The 13,917-nt window shown below is 42.2% G+C and overlaps 1 protein-coding gene across 1 annotated transcript; it reads right to left on the bottom strand.

Annotated features, from left to right (window-relative positions):
* LOC104351298 (SERTA domain-containing protein 2-like) lies at nt 1-12,963 on the bottom strand. Its single transcript, XM_086462705.1, has 3 exons — nt 12,910-12,963; nt 9,750-9,868; nt 1-2,213 (listed from the first exon to the last, which is right to left on the bottom strand). Exon 3 carries the CDS (start codon nt 2,207-2,209, stop codon nt 1,358-1,360), a length of 852 nt encoding a protein of 283 aa, XP_086318831.1. The 5' UTR covers nt 2,210-2,213; nt 9,750-9,868; nt 12,910-12,963; the 3' UTR covers nt 1-1,357.
* Nucleotides 12,964-13,917: the final 954 nt, after the last annotated feature.

The raw sequence follows: 13,917 nt of genomic DNA, 5'->3' as shown, positions 1-13,917 counted from the left end.
AGCAGCCACCAGCACGACGCTTCCAAAGCCCACGCAGGCCCCAGCCCTGGCGCTGCACCTGCGCGGTCAGACCCCTGAGCTCTCGGACAGCTGCACGATGGTACCTGGTCACCAGCACTGACTCACCACCTACCAGTGAGTATTTCAGACGTATTCAAAGCAGTAAGCACTGGTGTAGCAAGAAGTGTTGTCAACTTTGTTTCTTAAAGGATACAGAAATGTTGACTCTCTTGAGCATCCTCCAAAGGTGCTAGAAGTTTTAAGTTTGAAGCGTTTCTTTCCACAATGCCAGGTATACAAATGTGTATCTTTTTAAATAATATTGCACATAAAAATCATCTTAAACTTTGTAGTGAAAGCAGAGTTGAAGGACAGTGTTTTCCAAAACAGATTAAAAAGCTACCTGTACATAGTAAGTTTTAATTTAAAGAACGCCAAGATTATTCAAAATCTAAGCACGTAATACTGACAGAAAAATGTTAAATTGCACAATCTACATATAAATTACATTTGTAAATACTTAAAAGTTATTAAACATTGAATACCCTTGATTTCACAAATCAGCTAGGTCACTGTCAAAGGATCAGCTTAATGAGTTAGAAGTACTTTCCCCCAGAAAAAAATAGACACAAAAAGATCTGCAGTCTTAGACGAAGCACTGGAAAGAGTTAAAGCATTTCAGCTCAGAGGTAGTGCTAAACACATCCAACTAGAAGTCCATTATATTTGAACTATGATGAAATAACGTAGTAAAATGTAGAAAGACTATAAAATTTACAAAAATAAATAGTTCTGAATGCTTTAGAAAAATGCAAGAGACTTCGTTGATAAGTGTCTTGATCTGCTTTTCTGACCAAAAGAAAGCAAAGCGTGTCTCATTTTTAAAATATACCCATCTCTAGTAATGCGTCTGCAATCCACGCAATCCAACTATGCAACTTGACATATGCCAACCTGGCATAGACTCTGATATTAAAAATAAAGTGGAGACTTTGTAAAAGATCATCTCATATGAAATTTGTTTTGCATGTAAATTCTTCTGACAAATTAAAAATTGCACATAAAAAAGTTTATTGAAAGAGGCATGAGGGGTGATAAGGGTATGTGCCTATTGTTCCACATACACCCTGGAAGGAAAAAGATGATTGCACAGTTCTGATAAATAAATATTTCTTTTTTTAAAAAAAATCTGCCACTTTTTTGGTTTATAAGTTTTGGAATTATTTAGAAAATTCCACTACAGACAAATTATTTTTAGTTTGTGTTTTAAAGAATTCTTTACAACTTTTCCAGTGGCTTTTATCCTGAAACCAAGTGAAAGTGGCAGTTAAAAAAGTATCTTTGGGTAAAACAAGTATCAGGATCCAACCAGAATTTCCATGATGTGGTCCAACTCACTCAGATCTGTTCTACATATCTGAATGTTGCTTGCTGAAGAAGAATTACAAGACGGAAAGGTTTTCAATGGTTCTTCTGTAGCAAGAGATGGTGGTCTGGGCGGCATTAGTGGAGGGCAACAAAAGTCTGAATCGTACATCGACGTGTCAATATCTTCAAAAATGTCATCTATTGCCAAATCCTTCAGGTAACTGGTTGAATTTGAAATCTCAAAGGAACCAAACACACATTCAGCTCCCTTCAAATCCTGTCTATCATCTTCTAGTTTTAGAGCGGTATTTTCTGGAAACTTTGGCTGGTCATCTCCAGTAGGAACCAGACAAGTAGGCGGGCTTATATCTTCTACAAAGTCTAAATCCTTCAGAATAGACGAAATAGCAGATGACATATCATCATCGGAAACTATCAGCAGGCTATTTTCAATTGGGTCTTCTACAGACCGCAGGTCGCAACAGTTAGACTCTTGCTGACTAATACCTGAAGGCAACTGAAGAGAAATCCCAGATGACTCCATCCCTGGGTAGCTATGAGAACTAGGAGTAATGCCAGGGCAGACATTAATTGGTTGCTGATTACTCTCTTGTCTCATTTCCTCTTGAATTTGCCGTACTGTGTTGGCTATGAGGACAGAGCGGTGCAAGTTCGGTTCCACCAGCATTTTGTACGTCTGTAACTTGGTGAGGCACATATTAAGCACCAACTGCCTCTTAAGCGGATATGGCAGATTTCGACTGGAATCAAAGGCACTCGAGAGACCAGCCATGTTCTCCTCATAGTCACTCAGCTTGCGTTTTAGACCTCTCCCCAACATGAACCTGAAAGAAAGAAATTACTAATTAACCTTGGGAAAGACTATCACTACTTCTGCAAGATCTCAACAGACACTTTTGAAAAGTCTGTAGCATACAAGGTACTGGTTAACTTAAGACTCTAATGCCATGAAATGAAAGACAGAATAAATTCCTACACAAGATACTACTTTCATTGAGAAGATGCACTTTCCAGCTCTATTGTCTCACAACAATTTCTTTAAACAGAAAACACGAAGGAAATACAGTAACCATTTTTTAAAAAGCTGTATACTTCTAAGTTTTGGATTTAAGGTTTACTACTAACTCTACTATGAGAATATGTATTTAATTATTTAAAATCTTTGACAAGTGTGCTTTTTAGTCTCTTATCCATTTGAATTAGCATACAAAAGTCATTAATGAGATATATCTGAACGTCCACGTAAATAAAACAGACGCTTATACTAAGAATTATAATACCTATACAGAGTATTTCAACATTTTCATTCTAACACTCTTTCCTAGGTACAGTAGGTAAGATTTTAAAGCTAGTTTTAAGAGCCATTTTTATCTCATTAAGATGTTCTTCATGTCTCACTCAGTCTCTCTGAGAACTCTCTACAGAACTTGTTTCTCTCCCTCTTCTTTGGAGACTTTTAAGTTGTTTTACTACAGTTGAACCACCCAGCAAGACCAACAACCGGGCCTCCCATGCGATCTTTATATTGATTCCACAGCTTAGCAGTTTAGCTGAATGGTGAGAGGAAATTTGCCTGGGCCACAGAGCTCAGAGAATGACGATCGGTGCTCATGGCTTCTGGTTCACAACATGCTACTGACTTAACGCTAAGGACATACAGCAGGAGGCTACCAAATAGCATTTTAGAAGTGACTGATTTTGGTAAACAGCTAAAAGAAAATAAATGGAATTTAGTTGCTTTTACTCTGCTTTGTGTGCTTTTTGCATTGAAATACAGCAGGCCTAGAACACCGTGGTACAAAAACCTGTACGCATGCACACCTAATACACACGTGATCCAAATAAATACATGCTCAGATACTTTGCAATTAACAGACAAAATACAAAGTGTTTTACTAGGGATGACAAGCACTGTGCAATCACTTGTATAAACACAGAAAAGATGTGTATCATGCACAGGAAACACTGGTAAAATCTTGATTACACGCATCTTTATGAGTCCCCAGAATACAGACACCTCACTCCAAACAATTAAAAGAAATAAGCAATCAGAAATTAAGAGACCCAGAGGCAGATTAAGGGCAGACCCTTCAGACACAATGATCCAGACCCTGCGTGCTGCAGAGGGCCTCCCAACTTCCTCTTCATGTGAGCACTGGATACTGCCAGCAACAGCTCAGCTGATTGCCGCAGCTGCCAGCTGCTAGCCTGTTGCTAGACTTTTGGGGACAAGGAGAAGGCAACAGGATAAAACCTCTTTTACTTTTGGGATTTCTCCAGATTCGCAGGAAGCACTGTGGGGCTCCATGGCTACATCCATCTGCCTAGACAGACCGTTGGAGAACTCAGCTCCTCCGGCGGAACAGAAAGTAAGCAAGCAGGGCTCGCTTCTCAGTGGGACACACAAGAAAACACAGACAGTTGCTAGAGAAGTTTAGGTTTAAGACTTCTCGATCATACCCGCTTTTTGGTTTTTTAGGGACATATCTGGATGAAATTTGTCATAAGAATGCATTTTTACACAACAGGTAGTAGTTCGGCCTATATTTCAGTTTACTAACATGTTCACTATTAAAACAACAATAAACTTTAATTGTAATTTTACCCGTGCTGCAATTTTTTAACTTCAGAAGTCTGTTTTACTCCAAAGTTTTCTGCTGAACTGCCACAGCACCAGCTGAATCTCTTTAAAGAACATAAGGTGTCTGGATGTGGTGTGTCTATTCACCTAGGTGATCTTCCCACACTTACCAGCTATCACTCCCCCGTTACAACACCCCATTTAGAGCAAACGGAGCCAGACAGTACTGAGCATTCAATTACAAACAAAATCAGAAGATATCTGGATACAAAGTTAAGGCACCAAATACAATAGAAAGTATTCTGGGGGGCAGTGTGTGTGTGTGTCAGGCATCCTCAGTCAAACTATTGACCACACTGTCAGCGACCAGTAATTTTAGATACAACCTATGGAACAACCATGATTATGCAGGACTTTACAGTGAACTGTGCTAAATATACCAACTCCTATCATGAGTGTCTGCAAATCAGAGAAAACTCACAATAAAAGTATTAACTCTCCGGTTTAAGTACATTTAAATGTTGTGTACTACCTAACGCATTACCCCATACCACTACTATGAAGAACTAAAATATACATCAAAATGGCTATTTGCTCCCTAAGCACCATCCTTCCCATACACTGCACACTAGTGTTTAGGTTTTTTCTCTCTACTAACTAATTAAAGCAGACTAAAATTCACACTCACAAGGGAATTAAATTAAGACCATTCAGGGAACAGTAATTCTGACATTTTATACATTCAGAATGCTTGGTTTTGCCAATTTACTGCTTTTAATGTATTTTAAAATATATATTTACACTTTGTTAGACACACAGGAAATACTAGACTTATCTATTAGAATTATATAAATAATGTTAATTTCTAACATCTCAAAAATGGGCTAGTATTTAAATTCTGTAAGCAAGCTTGAAGAAAAAGCAAACTATCATATGCAGAGACATAATTTTACAAAAATAACTTAAAATTAAATGTTTAACTTTTAAATTCGTACAGTAGTCTAATTAGACTAAATATTTCATGCTCATACACGTAGACATCCTCTTTTTCATTCCTCAAATTTACTTCATAAAATTTGTCCCAGAGCAGTCTAGAAATATGTAACAAAGCTGGAACATGACAGCACTCTGAACTATAAAAATGAAGTGCAAGAAACAATTTGCTCCAACTTCAAATGTTTCTACTTAACAGACTCTCCACTCTCTGGATATCAAAGATTTTTTTTTTTTTTTTTAAATACACAAACATAGTCCTATCTTATGTTCTAGCCATTCTGCCTGTTTAGTACGATTTCCGCCTAATTGCAAGGATCCCCAGGTCTCCCTCCAGGAGCTAGCTGAATTCAGAGGTTACATAAAAATTTGGAAAAGGCTAACGAAAACCAGAGTACCACCAGTACAGTGGATTTAAAAATGACTAGTGTCATGCTTGCTACAGAAGACATTAAATTTCAGTTCTTGTCAAACACACTCAGCTGCTGACCTACAAAAGACACAAAGCCCCTTTGTTACCAGCTAATCTACATTTTATCAGGCCTTTTGCTTTACTTTCTAGCACAAGACTACTGACAGGGTCATATCCTTAACAAACTACTCCATATTTTCTAAGTTGTCCTTTTGTATGTAGCATTGCGTATTAACACACACATCCCAAACCTAAAATTCACACACCCGTCAAATCCTCTCTCTCAATAGCATTACTTGGCAATATAAGATGTTGGTCACATTATTAATTATGCAGTGCTCCCCCCACTTCAATTTTTGGTACTAGGAAACAGAAGCCCCCACAAAATCCATGCTACCATGCCCAGACAATCCTGTATTACCGAGTGACTGCTGGACAGTTGTCAGCCCTTTCAGTCAGATGACAGAACGGCACAGCCAGTTCAAAGACGCACAAGTTGGGCGTACTAAAACACAAAGAGTGTCTGGAAATTGCACTCCCCTTACTCCAGTCTAATTCCAGGAACCTACGCTGATTTCAAAAAACTGGATCAAGTAACAGGATTTTGGAATGTGCCGATCTGATAACTCTGTAATTTATAAGTAAATAAACCTAACAAAAATTAAAGTTTATGCCAACTTCAAGTGTGAGGTCTATATGTAGCTGTTCAATGATAAAATACACAAGCTGTAAGTCACCCTTCTTTGAACTTTAAGAAAACATTCAACAACTGCATTTTTTTTTGAGTTCAGATGGTCTATTTTAGCATCTTTTGTCATGAAACAGCCCAAGAACAATGAGGAACACCACATCTCAATAATTTTTTCTAGCATTTTCTCATCTTCTCTCATTTTAGTAACGCAAACTGAGCCACAGGCCATCTATGTCAGAATGCTTTTTAAATTAAAATTATTTTGCAGATATAGAGAAAAGGAAGCAAAGTGAACTCAATGCTTCGGAGTGCCAAACTCCCCATCCATGTCACTGAACTAACAAAGGCGTCTGTACGTAGAATTCTCCCCCTGACAGCACTTCCTCAGTTCCTTCCAGTGCCATGAAGGACATTTCACAGAAACTTCTCCCTGCTAAGACGGAAGAAGCATCCATGCACTGTAATCCTACACCATACCGAGGTTTAAAAAAACTTGAGAGGGAAGAGTCACATCCCTGGTTGGCAAATCCAAACAGAACACCAAACAAACAGGCCTGGTCAGAGTGTGCAGCTACTCAGAAGAAACATTCCAGGCTACCAAGAAAAATTCACATTGCAATGCGTTGTGGACAATACAGGGCTCATGCCATCATTTCAGAGGAAAAACACAGCTCCATCTGTCACAGGGTCTGATAGTGCAGTGCAGCTGCCATGGACACATGGTTAAAAGTACAGCTGGAAACAGCCACAAAGAAGAACGCAGCATGTGAAAACACAATTACTTCTGTCTGGGCAAACTACTTCTTAACTTCCTCTTCCTCACCTTCCAAAAAAGGTTTGAAGAACAAGCTAAACCACGTTTAGAACTCAGAACTGCACAATTTTCAGCAGAGAAAAGCCTCAGAAAACATGAGTACATAAAACACAACTGCCACAGTTAGTATTGTCTGAACACAAATTTTTCATGCACAAAACAAGTGCTATAGTCACTACAGAAATGTTATTCATCTACCATCAAATAATACGTTTAAATAGCAAGACCATCAATTGTCTTGAAAGTACTTGGCCTGCACTATGCAGGACTAAATCATTTCATTGATATCAGTCCCTTCTGACTTTTCTTTTTAGGATGTTACTGAATTCATACTTGCTTGGTCCTTTTCATACAGCCACTGTGTTGCATTTTTCAGCCTGAAACTGTCCCAAAGTGAAAAATTACTTTTTTCTTATAGGACAGAAATAGCAGATTTGAATAGCTGTAAGCACCTCATAAGTGAAAGCTGCCTCTCTAGTTTTCAGTAATGCAACTTAAGTATTAAAATCAAAATTAGAGACTCCTTGCTATTGTAATTTGGGTAATTCCCTTTCAAAGTCTCTTTTGGCCCACAACTGTAGAAAGCATGCCACAAAAACAGACAGAGCTCTCTGGATAGTAAACTTGTGTCAGTGATGGGCCAAAGCTGATTGATAACCTGATTTCCTGCTCTCCCCTCTCTTCCATGGACACACATTCCACAAGCACACATCTATCTGCAGGAAGTGCAAAGGAAGACAAACATCCCTAGAGTTAAGGTTATTTCCCAGAATTATTTGATGTATGCTGCATACTATATTTAATGATAATCCTTCTCCTACCCAACACAGATTTTAGCTTAGGCAACACAACTTCATTAATAGTTTTAATTCAGTGGTAGACTGGTTCTTGACTAATATTCCATGTGTAAGAAGCTGCACAGGAAAAAGGTAAAGCTGGAGGTACAGTTAACAGACACAGTGTAAATCCTTTCTCCTATACTTAACACTGATCACTTAAACATGACTTGCGTAACACAGTAAGCTGTCAGACTACACAGAACAGTGTATCTGATCTGGTGTCCTCAGCCAGCAAGTGCTGGAGATCTCGGCTGTTAGCAAAAATTAAGAGGAAGCAAGGGAAGGAGGATTAAACACATTAGAAAACACCAGTAAAAAGTAGTTTGGACTTGAAGACACTTTAAAATATACATTGCCTTCCCCCCTGCCCCTCCAGCCCTGCCCCAGTTTAGCCAAGATGAGTAATTGCTGGAGAAGGCACAAGTGGCTAAAAGTGTGCATCCAGGGAGGAGTGCAGTCCTACCAGCTTACTCCCATACCTGAATTCCTATGTAACAACTTCTGTAAAGAGTCAGAAATGAGCAGAAAACAGCTGCTCAAAGAAGGGAGAATTAACATCAGCATTTTGGTCACCAAATCCTGGCCTATAATACACTTAAGTCCATTACTACTAAAGCAACTGGAACACAGAACAAAGATATGCTACTGTTCAGACTTAAAAACCCCCAACCAAACACCACCCAACCCCACCCCCAAAAACCAAACCCCAAAACCACACAGAAAAAAACCCCACACCTATGGATGTAGGTAACATCCTTTCCCACATTTTGAAAATAAGAGTAGGCTGAACAGTATTCCTTAAGTAGAGGAAAGGATCACGGAGACAACTGAGCGTAGCACAGAATTAGTCTGGAATTCATAACCTTCACACTGTCACTTCACTATTTGCAGAAGCAGAGAATAAATATGTATCATGCACTGATATTTTAGGAGTTGAAATTATGTTTACAAAGCACTTGGAAGTAAGTTTTACCTGCTTTAAAAGTTAGTTTGAACCCCACATATACAACCTGTTTATGTTACCTCTAACGGGATTTGAAAAATTCCTGCACTTAAGGACATTTTCCTAAGTTCCTTACTCCCATTTTATTTCATAAAGCACTGGTAAGAGCTCTGCTTTACAAACTACCACACTAAGCTTCAGAGCACAACACTTCACTCCAGAGAACAAACTCCTCTGTCAGGATGTGTACCTTCCATAAGCTAAAACAAGTAGATCTGGGCTGTTCACAACAGCAAATGAACTGTATTCTCAGCAGCTGGTATCTATCACTGTAGGCTAATACAGAAAGCTGCTGAGGCCCTACCAGTGAGGCAGAGAAAAACTTCCACCCTTAAAAGAAAACAAACTAAACAACTGTCACTTCTCCTTCCTCTCCCCCTCTACACTTGTGTATTTAGTTCCACATTTACAAATAAAGCTCACAGGTGTATATTTTTAATGAGAGTGTGTTTAGCAGGTTTTTTTTTTCAGGAGTTTTGAGTGGATTTTTTTTTTCAGCAGAAGGGCCCAGGGTCATTTAAACTAAGGATCAATAGTAGTTAGCAAAAGCTAACACATGATCAAGAGTTACTAAATCTAGAAAAACTCCCATAGTAAGACTAAACTGTAATTAAATGAGAACATAAAAGAATCCAAACAAGAACCAAACCACTAGGGTTCCATCAAAGTATCTCACTGGAGAGACGAATGATCTTTAGAACTGCAAATGTGATGACACACCTTTTCACAGCTTGTTCTGAACAACTGAACAGTTCTCAATCTGTTTTCTTTACAGTATCTATTTACTTCAAATACAGAAATACTGGATGTATTCACCTACATTAACACTGACATGTATTTTAGGGTACAGCGATCTAAATAAAGATCCAGCAATAACAAAAGTTACGGCTTATTAACTGTATAAAATCGGCACACCATTATTTTTCAGTTTACCATTCTAACCCACAAAAATAACACCTACGGCTGATTATCAGAACAAGCGCTATGCACATAAAATATAATTTCATAAAAACATACAAGTAGTTACCCTTAGAAAACAGAAAGGAGTCCAGGCAGGAAGATTCCAGATGTTGCATAAAGTGTGGTTATCCAAGAGTCTCGAACTATTCAAGAGGCCAAGCCATCCACCGAGGTAGGATGATGTGACTTAAGGGGGGAAACAAAACAAAACCAGAGTATTTCATTACCATGTGAATTTTTTTTTTTTTTAACACCAAAATTCAATACAACTTTTTAAACAATTTTTGCTAAATCCTACTAAAACAGTTAAACTGAGTTAGAAAAACTGAAGTTCATGAATACACTGAAATAAGCGGACCTAACAATTTCACGTACGAACACACAGAATGTGGAAATTATCCTTCATAAATGAAAACTACAAAAGAGAATGCTGACCCTCTAAGTCTGAGACTTTAGAATAAGAACTTGCATTGATACTTCTTCAGGTTACCAAACACTGATTTACAGTTGTAATCATCTCAGAAATCATGTATTAGGAGAGACAATACCATGGACTGTAAAGAAGTACATTTCAGAATTATCCCCTAACGCTTACAGGGTGCAAAAGGAGTTAAGATTTTTATTAAATTCCCTAACTTTCCTCATTTTCAGCACACACAAAAACAATCTGGAAAGGTAGCATAGGCAGGATTGCACATAATATTCAGCATGGCATCATTTTTATCAAAACCCTGTTAAAGCAACATCTGCATTTTGGCTAGAGACCACATGGATTAAATCATGGATTAGATCAAGGCACTAGAAACTCTGGGAAATGTGAAAAGGAGGAAGTGACAGTAAACTATGCACTAGACTAGGAGATGTGGAGGGAATTCCATGATCCATTCTCTCAAGGTCTCAACTCCACCTGAAGAATCGAAGTTTCTTAATTCCAAGAATTAAAGCCCTTACACAGGCTAACAGCCTACCATCTGGATTGTATTAACATGTTTGTTTGTGTTCGACATACACACATATAGACACCTGCCCCCTGACTACAGCAAACCAATTACTTCACAAGTTCACCACAAGAGCAAGGATCAGTACTTATCCAGATAAACACAGTCCTTCATGATCAAGAGTTCATACGTTATTTTACAAATCTTAAAATAATACATAGTGAAAGGCAGTCTTACATTTAGACAGGTGAGCAAGTAAATGAACACAGTTCATCTTACACAGCAACTCATAGCCTGATGCTAGAAAAGGGCTCCTCCACTTAACAGAATCTCGGAACTGTAAGGATGTAGTAAAAGAGCAGTAAAACGCCCATCACCTAAGAACACCAAGGCTAAACCACAGCAATGAACACATTAATATCTCCCTCCTCCTTCTAGAAGCTGACTTCCTTCCCATCATAGAGATCCGTGCTACTTGGAAATAAAAGAATAAAAACAAATAGACAAGTGAAGATTCATAGCCTGTTTGCTTCGAAACAGCAGGACTTCAGAAGGTGACTACTGAGGTTTATCAAAATGTACTTGCTAGGTCACAGGGGGAGGTGTACATTTATGGCATCTTCTATATAATGAATATAGAAGAACAAATGTTTTAGAATGTGATGTCTTTTTAGCATTACAGAATTCTAAAAATGCAAACAAGTGTACTGCCTGTTGAAAAGTTTGAGTTCAGCATCTTATTTAAAAAAAAAAAGTTTAAAACATTGATAAAAAAAAAAGTTTATAACCTTAATGGTATTTTACTAGTCCGACCATTTGCTAGAAGGAGCTGAAGTCCAAGTCAACAAATTTAATTCCTTTATTATATACTTTAAAGGACTCCTACAAACTGTTGAGGTTATGATTTTTCCCCTACGTGATTTCACACTGGCACAAGTATCAGGAAGAAGTACAGAGGTAAGGTTACCACGTTTAGTTTTTACAATCTGTTTTAAAAAAAAAAAAAAGTATAGAAGACGCACAGCAGCTGTAAATCTGTAGATTTATAGTAGACTTTTTTCTTTCTTTCATTTTCTTTCACTGGTTTCCCTTGCAGTTTCCTAGTGCCTGTTTACAGATCACTTCAGAAACCTGAGATTAGAGCATTCATTTTCAATGTTAATGGTGTTTTCCATATTGCAGTTAACTGCCTGGCCTAAAGAATCTCAGCTGAATGAAAACGAAGCAGAAAACTACTGCAGCTCCTACCTATGTTTTTTGGAAATGAATTGTTCCAACATAGTTTGAAAAAATTCCAGGCCTACCTAGGGCAGAAATTACTAACTGCATCTATTAGTGACACGAATTTACGATACGCAGAGATGAGATGAGGCTTATGCTCCTCCAGCCTTACCCACCTACTTGTAGTTCAGACTCACATACACGTTTACTGAGACAAACGAAACCTGGTATCAAAAACGTAACTGCAGCACATATACAAGTCGTAACTCTCAAGAGGCAGCGATCGCAAGTAGCAGAATTAAAAAGCTGCGATTCAGGGAAAGCCTCTTTCCTGCCACCCTCCCTGCAGCCACTCCCGAGCGCACAAGTACTAACGAAGCCCAGGGGAGCCTGCCACCATTTGGCCTTTGTGGAAGGCGACTAGTTGGTACTTCCTGCAGGCGGCCGCCCGCGCCCCCCCCCGCGGCAGTGGGCAGCAGTAACCAGAGACAACCTTGGGCTTCCCGAGCTGCGAAAAGTTACACTCCTCCCCCTTCCTCCTCCCCAGCTAAAGAGAGACCCCGGCCAAGCTAATTATAACTGCGCTAACAACTTCCACCGCAGTCCTCGCTCCTGGCGCCCCGGTCGCCGGCCTCCCCAGCTCCAGCAGCGCCCCCCCGCCCCCCCCCCCCCCCCGTAACTCCTCAGGGCCCCCCTGCCCACGCTCCCCCCACCCGCCATCCTTCCCCACCTGTCTCCGCCAGCCCGTCCCCCCGCTCTGCCGGGCCCCCACCCCCCCTCGCTGGGCCTCCGTGTCCTGCCCCCCCCCCCCCCCCCGCAGGGCCCCCTGCATCCTTGGGGGGCTTCCGACTGCCCCCGCCTCGGCCGGCCGCCGTGCCCACCCGTCCCTCTGCGGCCGCTACTGCCCTCCCCCCACGCCGTGTCGTCTCCCTGCCCCCAGGATCGCCAGCCTCAGCCCGCGGAGGGTGGGGGCTGCCCTCCCGCCCCTGCCCCTTCATGGCGCCTCCCTCAGAGCCGCCGCCCGGCCCAGCACGACCCGCCTCGACCCGACCCTGCCCGGCGCCCCACCTGGGAGCGGAGGATCCCCCCCGTTCCTTCGCAGCCTGCCGTGCCCTCCCTAGCCAGCCGGCCGGGCTCCCTTCGGCGGGGCTGGGACTCCGACCGGAGGAGGCGGAGGCGAGCGCCACCCCCGCCGGGCCCCGGCAGCCTCCGCTCCGCCCTTCCCTCCGCCCGCGGCACCCACAGCGGCGGCGGGGGGGGAGGGGGGAGCTGCGTGCACGGCGCCCGCCAGCTGGTCGCCTTTCCATTGGCCAGCGGCCCTTTCAACCAGCCCAGCAACCATTTTCTCACTGGCCGGTGAGCCGGGAGGTTGGGCTTCGGCTGGGCTCCGCGGTACGGCCCAATGAAAAAGCTAGGAGAGCTAAGGTGGGCGGGGCCTCGCGCCGGCTTCGCCCAATGAGAAGACGGGCGCCGACGAGTCCTCCGTCCCCCGGCGCGGCGCTCCAGGAGGCGGCCCCGCCCGCGCGGCGAGAGTGCCGCTGACGCGGGCGGCAGGGCGGGCGGAGCGCACGGGCAGGCACGGGGCGGCACGCGGCGGTGCCACAGGCGGGCAGGGCCGGGCGCGGCCTGGCCCCGGGCCCCGCGTCCGCGGCGGGCGGGGCCCCGGGCGGTGCTGCCGCGCCTCGGGGGTGGGGATCCCCCCTCTGCGGAGGCACCGGCCAGTCCGCACCCGAGCGCTGCGCACCTCGGCCGCGCCGCCGGGTTTTTTTTTTGGTTTAAACGCGCAGTCGGTGTCTGGCCGAAATTGGAAAATTTAAGTAAGAGGGACCGCAAGGGCCTCCCCAGGCAGCGTTCCTACAACTCCCGTTTCCGGGGCAGTCGGGAAACAAGGCGCGCACGTCTCTCAACCGGCGATAAAGCTACATCAAACATTGCACAATTCCTCGTATTCACTTGATTTTTTTTTTTTTTTTCTTTAAAGATGAGGTGGTTTTGGCCGTGCTCGGGCCCCTTGTATTTGCTTTCTGTGGGCATTTGCGTAATCAAATTATATTGGCACAAGTGTTTGTGCAAACC

Source organism: Leptosomus discolor, chromosome 3 (assembly GCF_034619465.1).
Source record: "Leptosomus discolor isolate bLepDis1 chromosome 3, bLepDis1.hap2, whole genome shotgun sequence".
In the NCBI taxonomy this organism is placed as follows: Eukaryota; Metazoa; Chordata; class Aves; order Leptosomiformes; family Leptosomidae; genus Leptosomus; species Leptosomus discolor.
The sequence above is the reverse complement of the archived record's forward strand: the minus strand, read 5'-3'. Positions and strand labels throughout refer to the sequence as shown.

Bases quoted from the DNA above. Each gene is read 5' to 3' on its own strand.
- LOC104351298 (XM_086462705.1), bottom strand. From the start codon at position 2,209: ATGTTGGGGAGAGGTCTAAAACGCAAGCTGAGTGACTATGAGGAGAAC.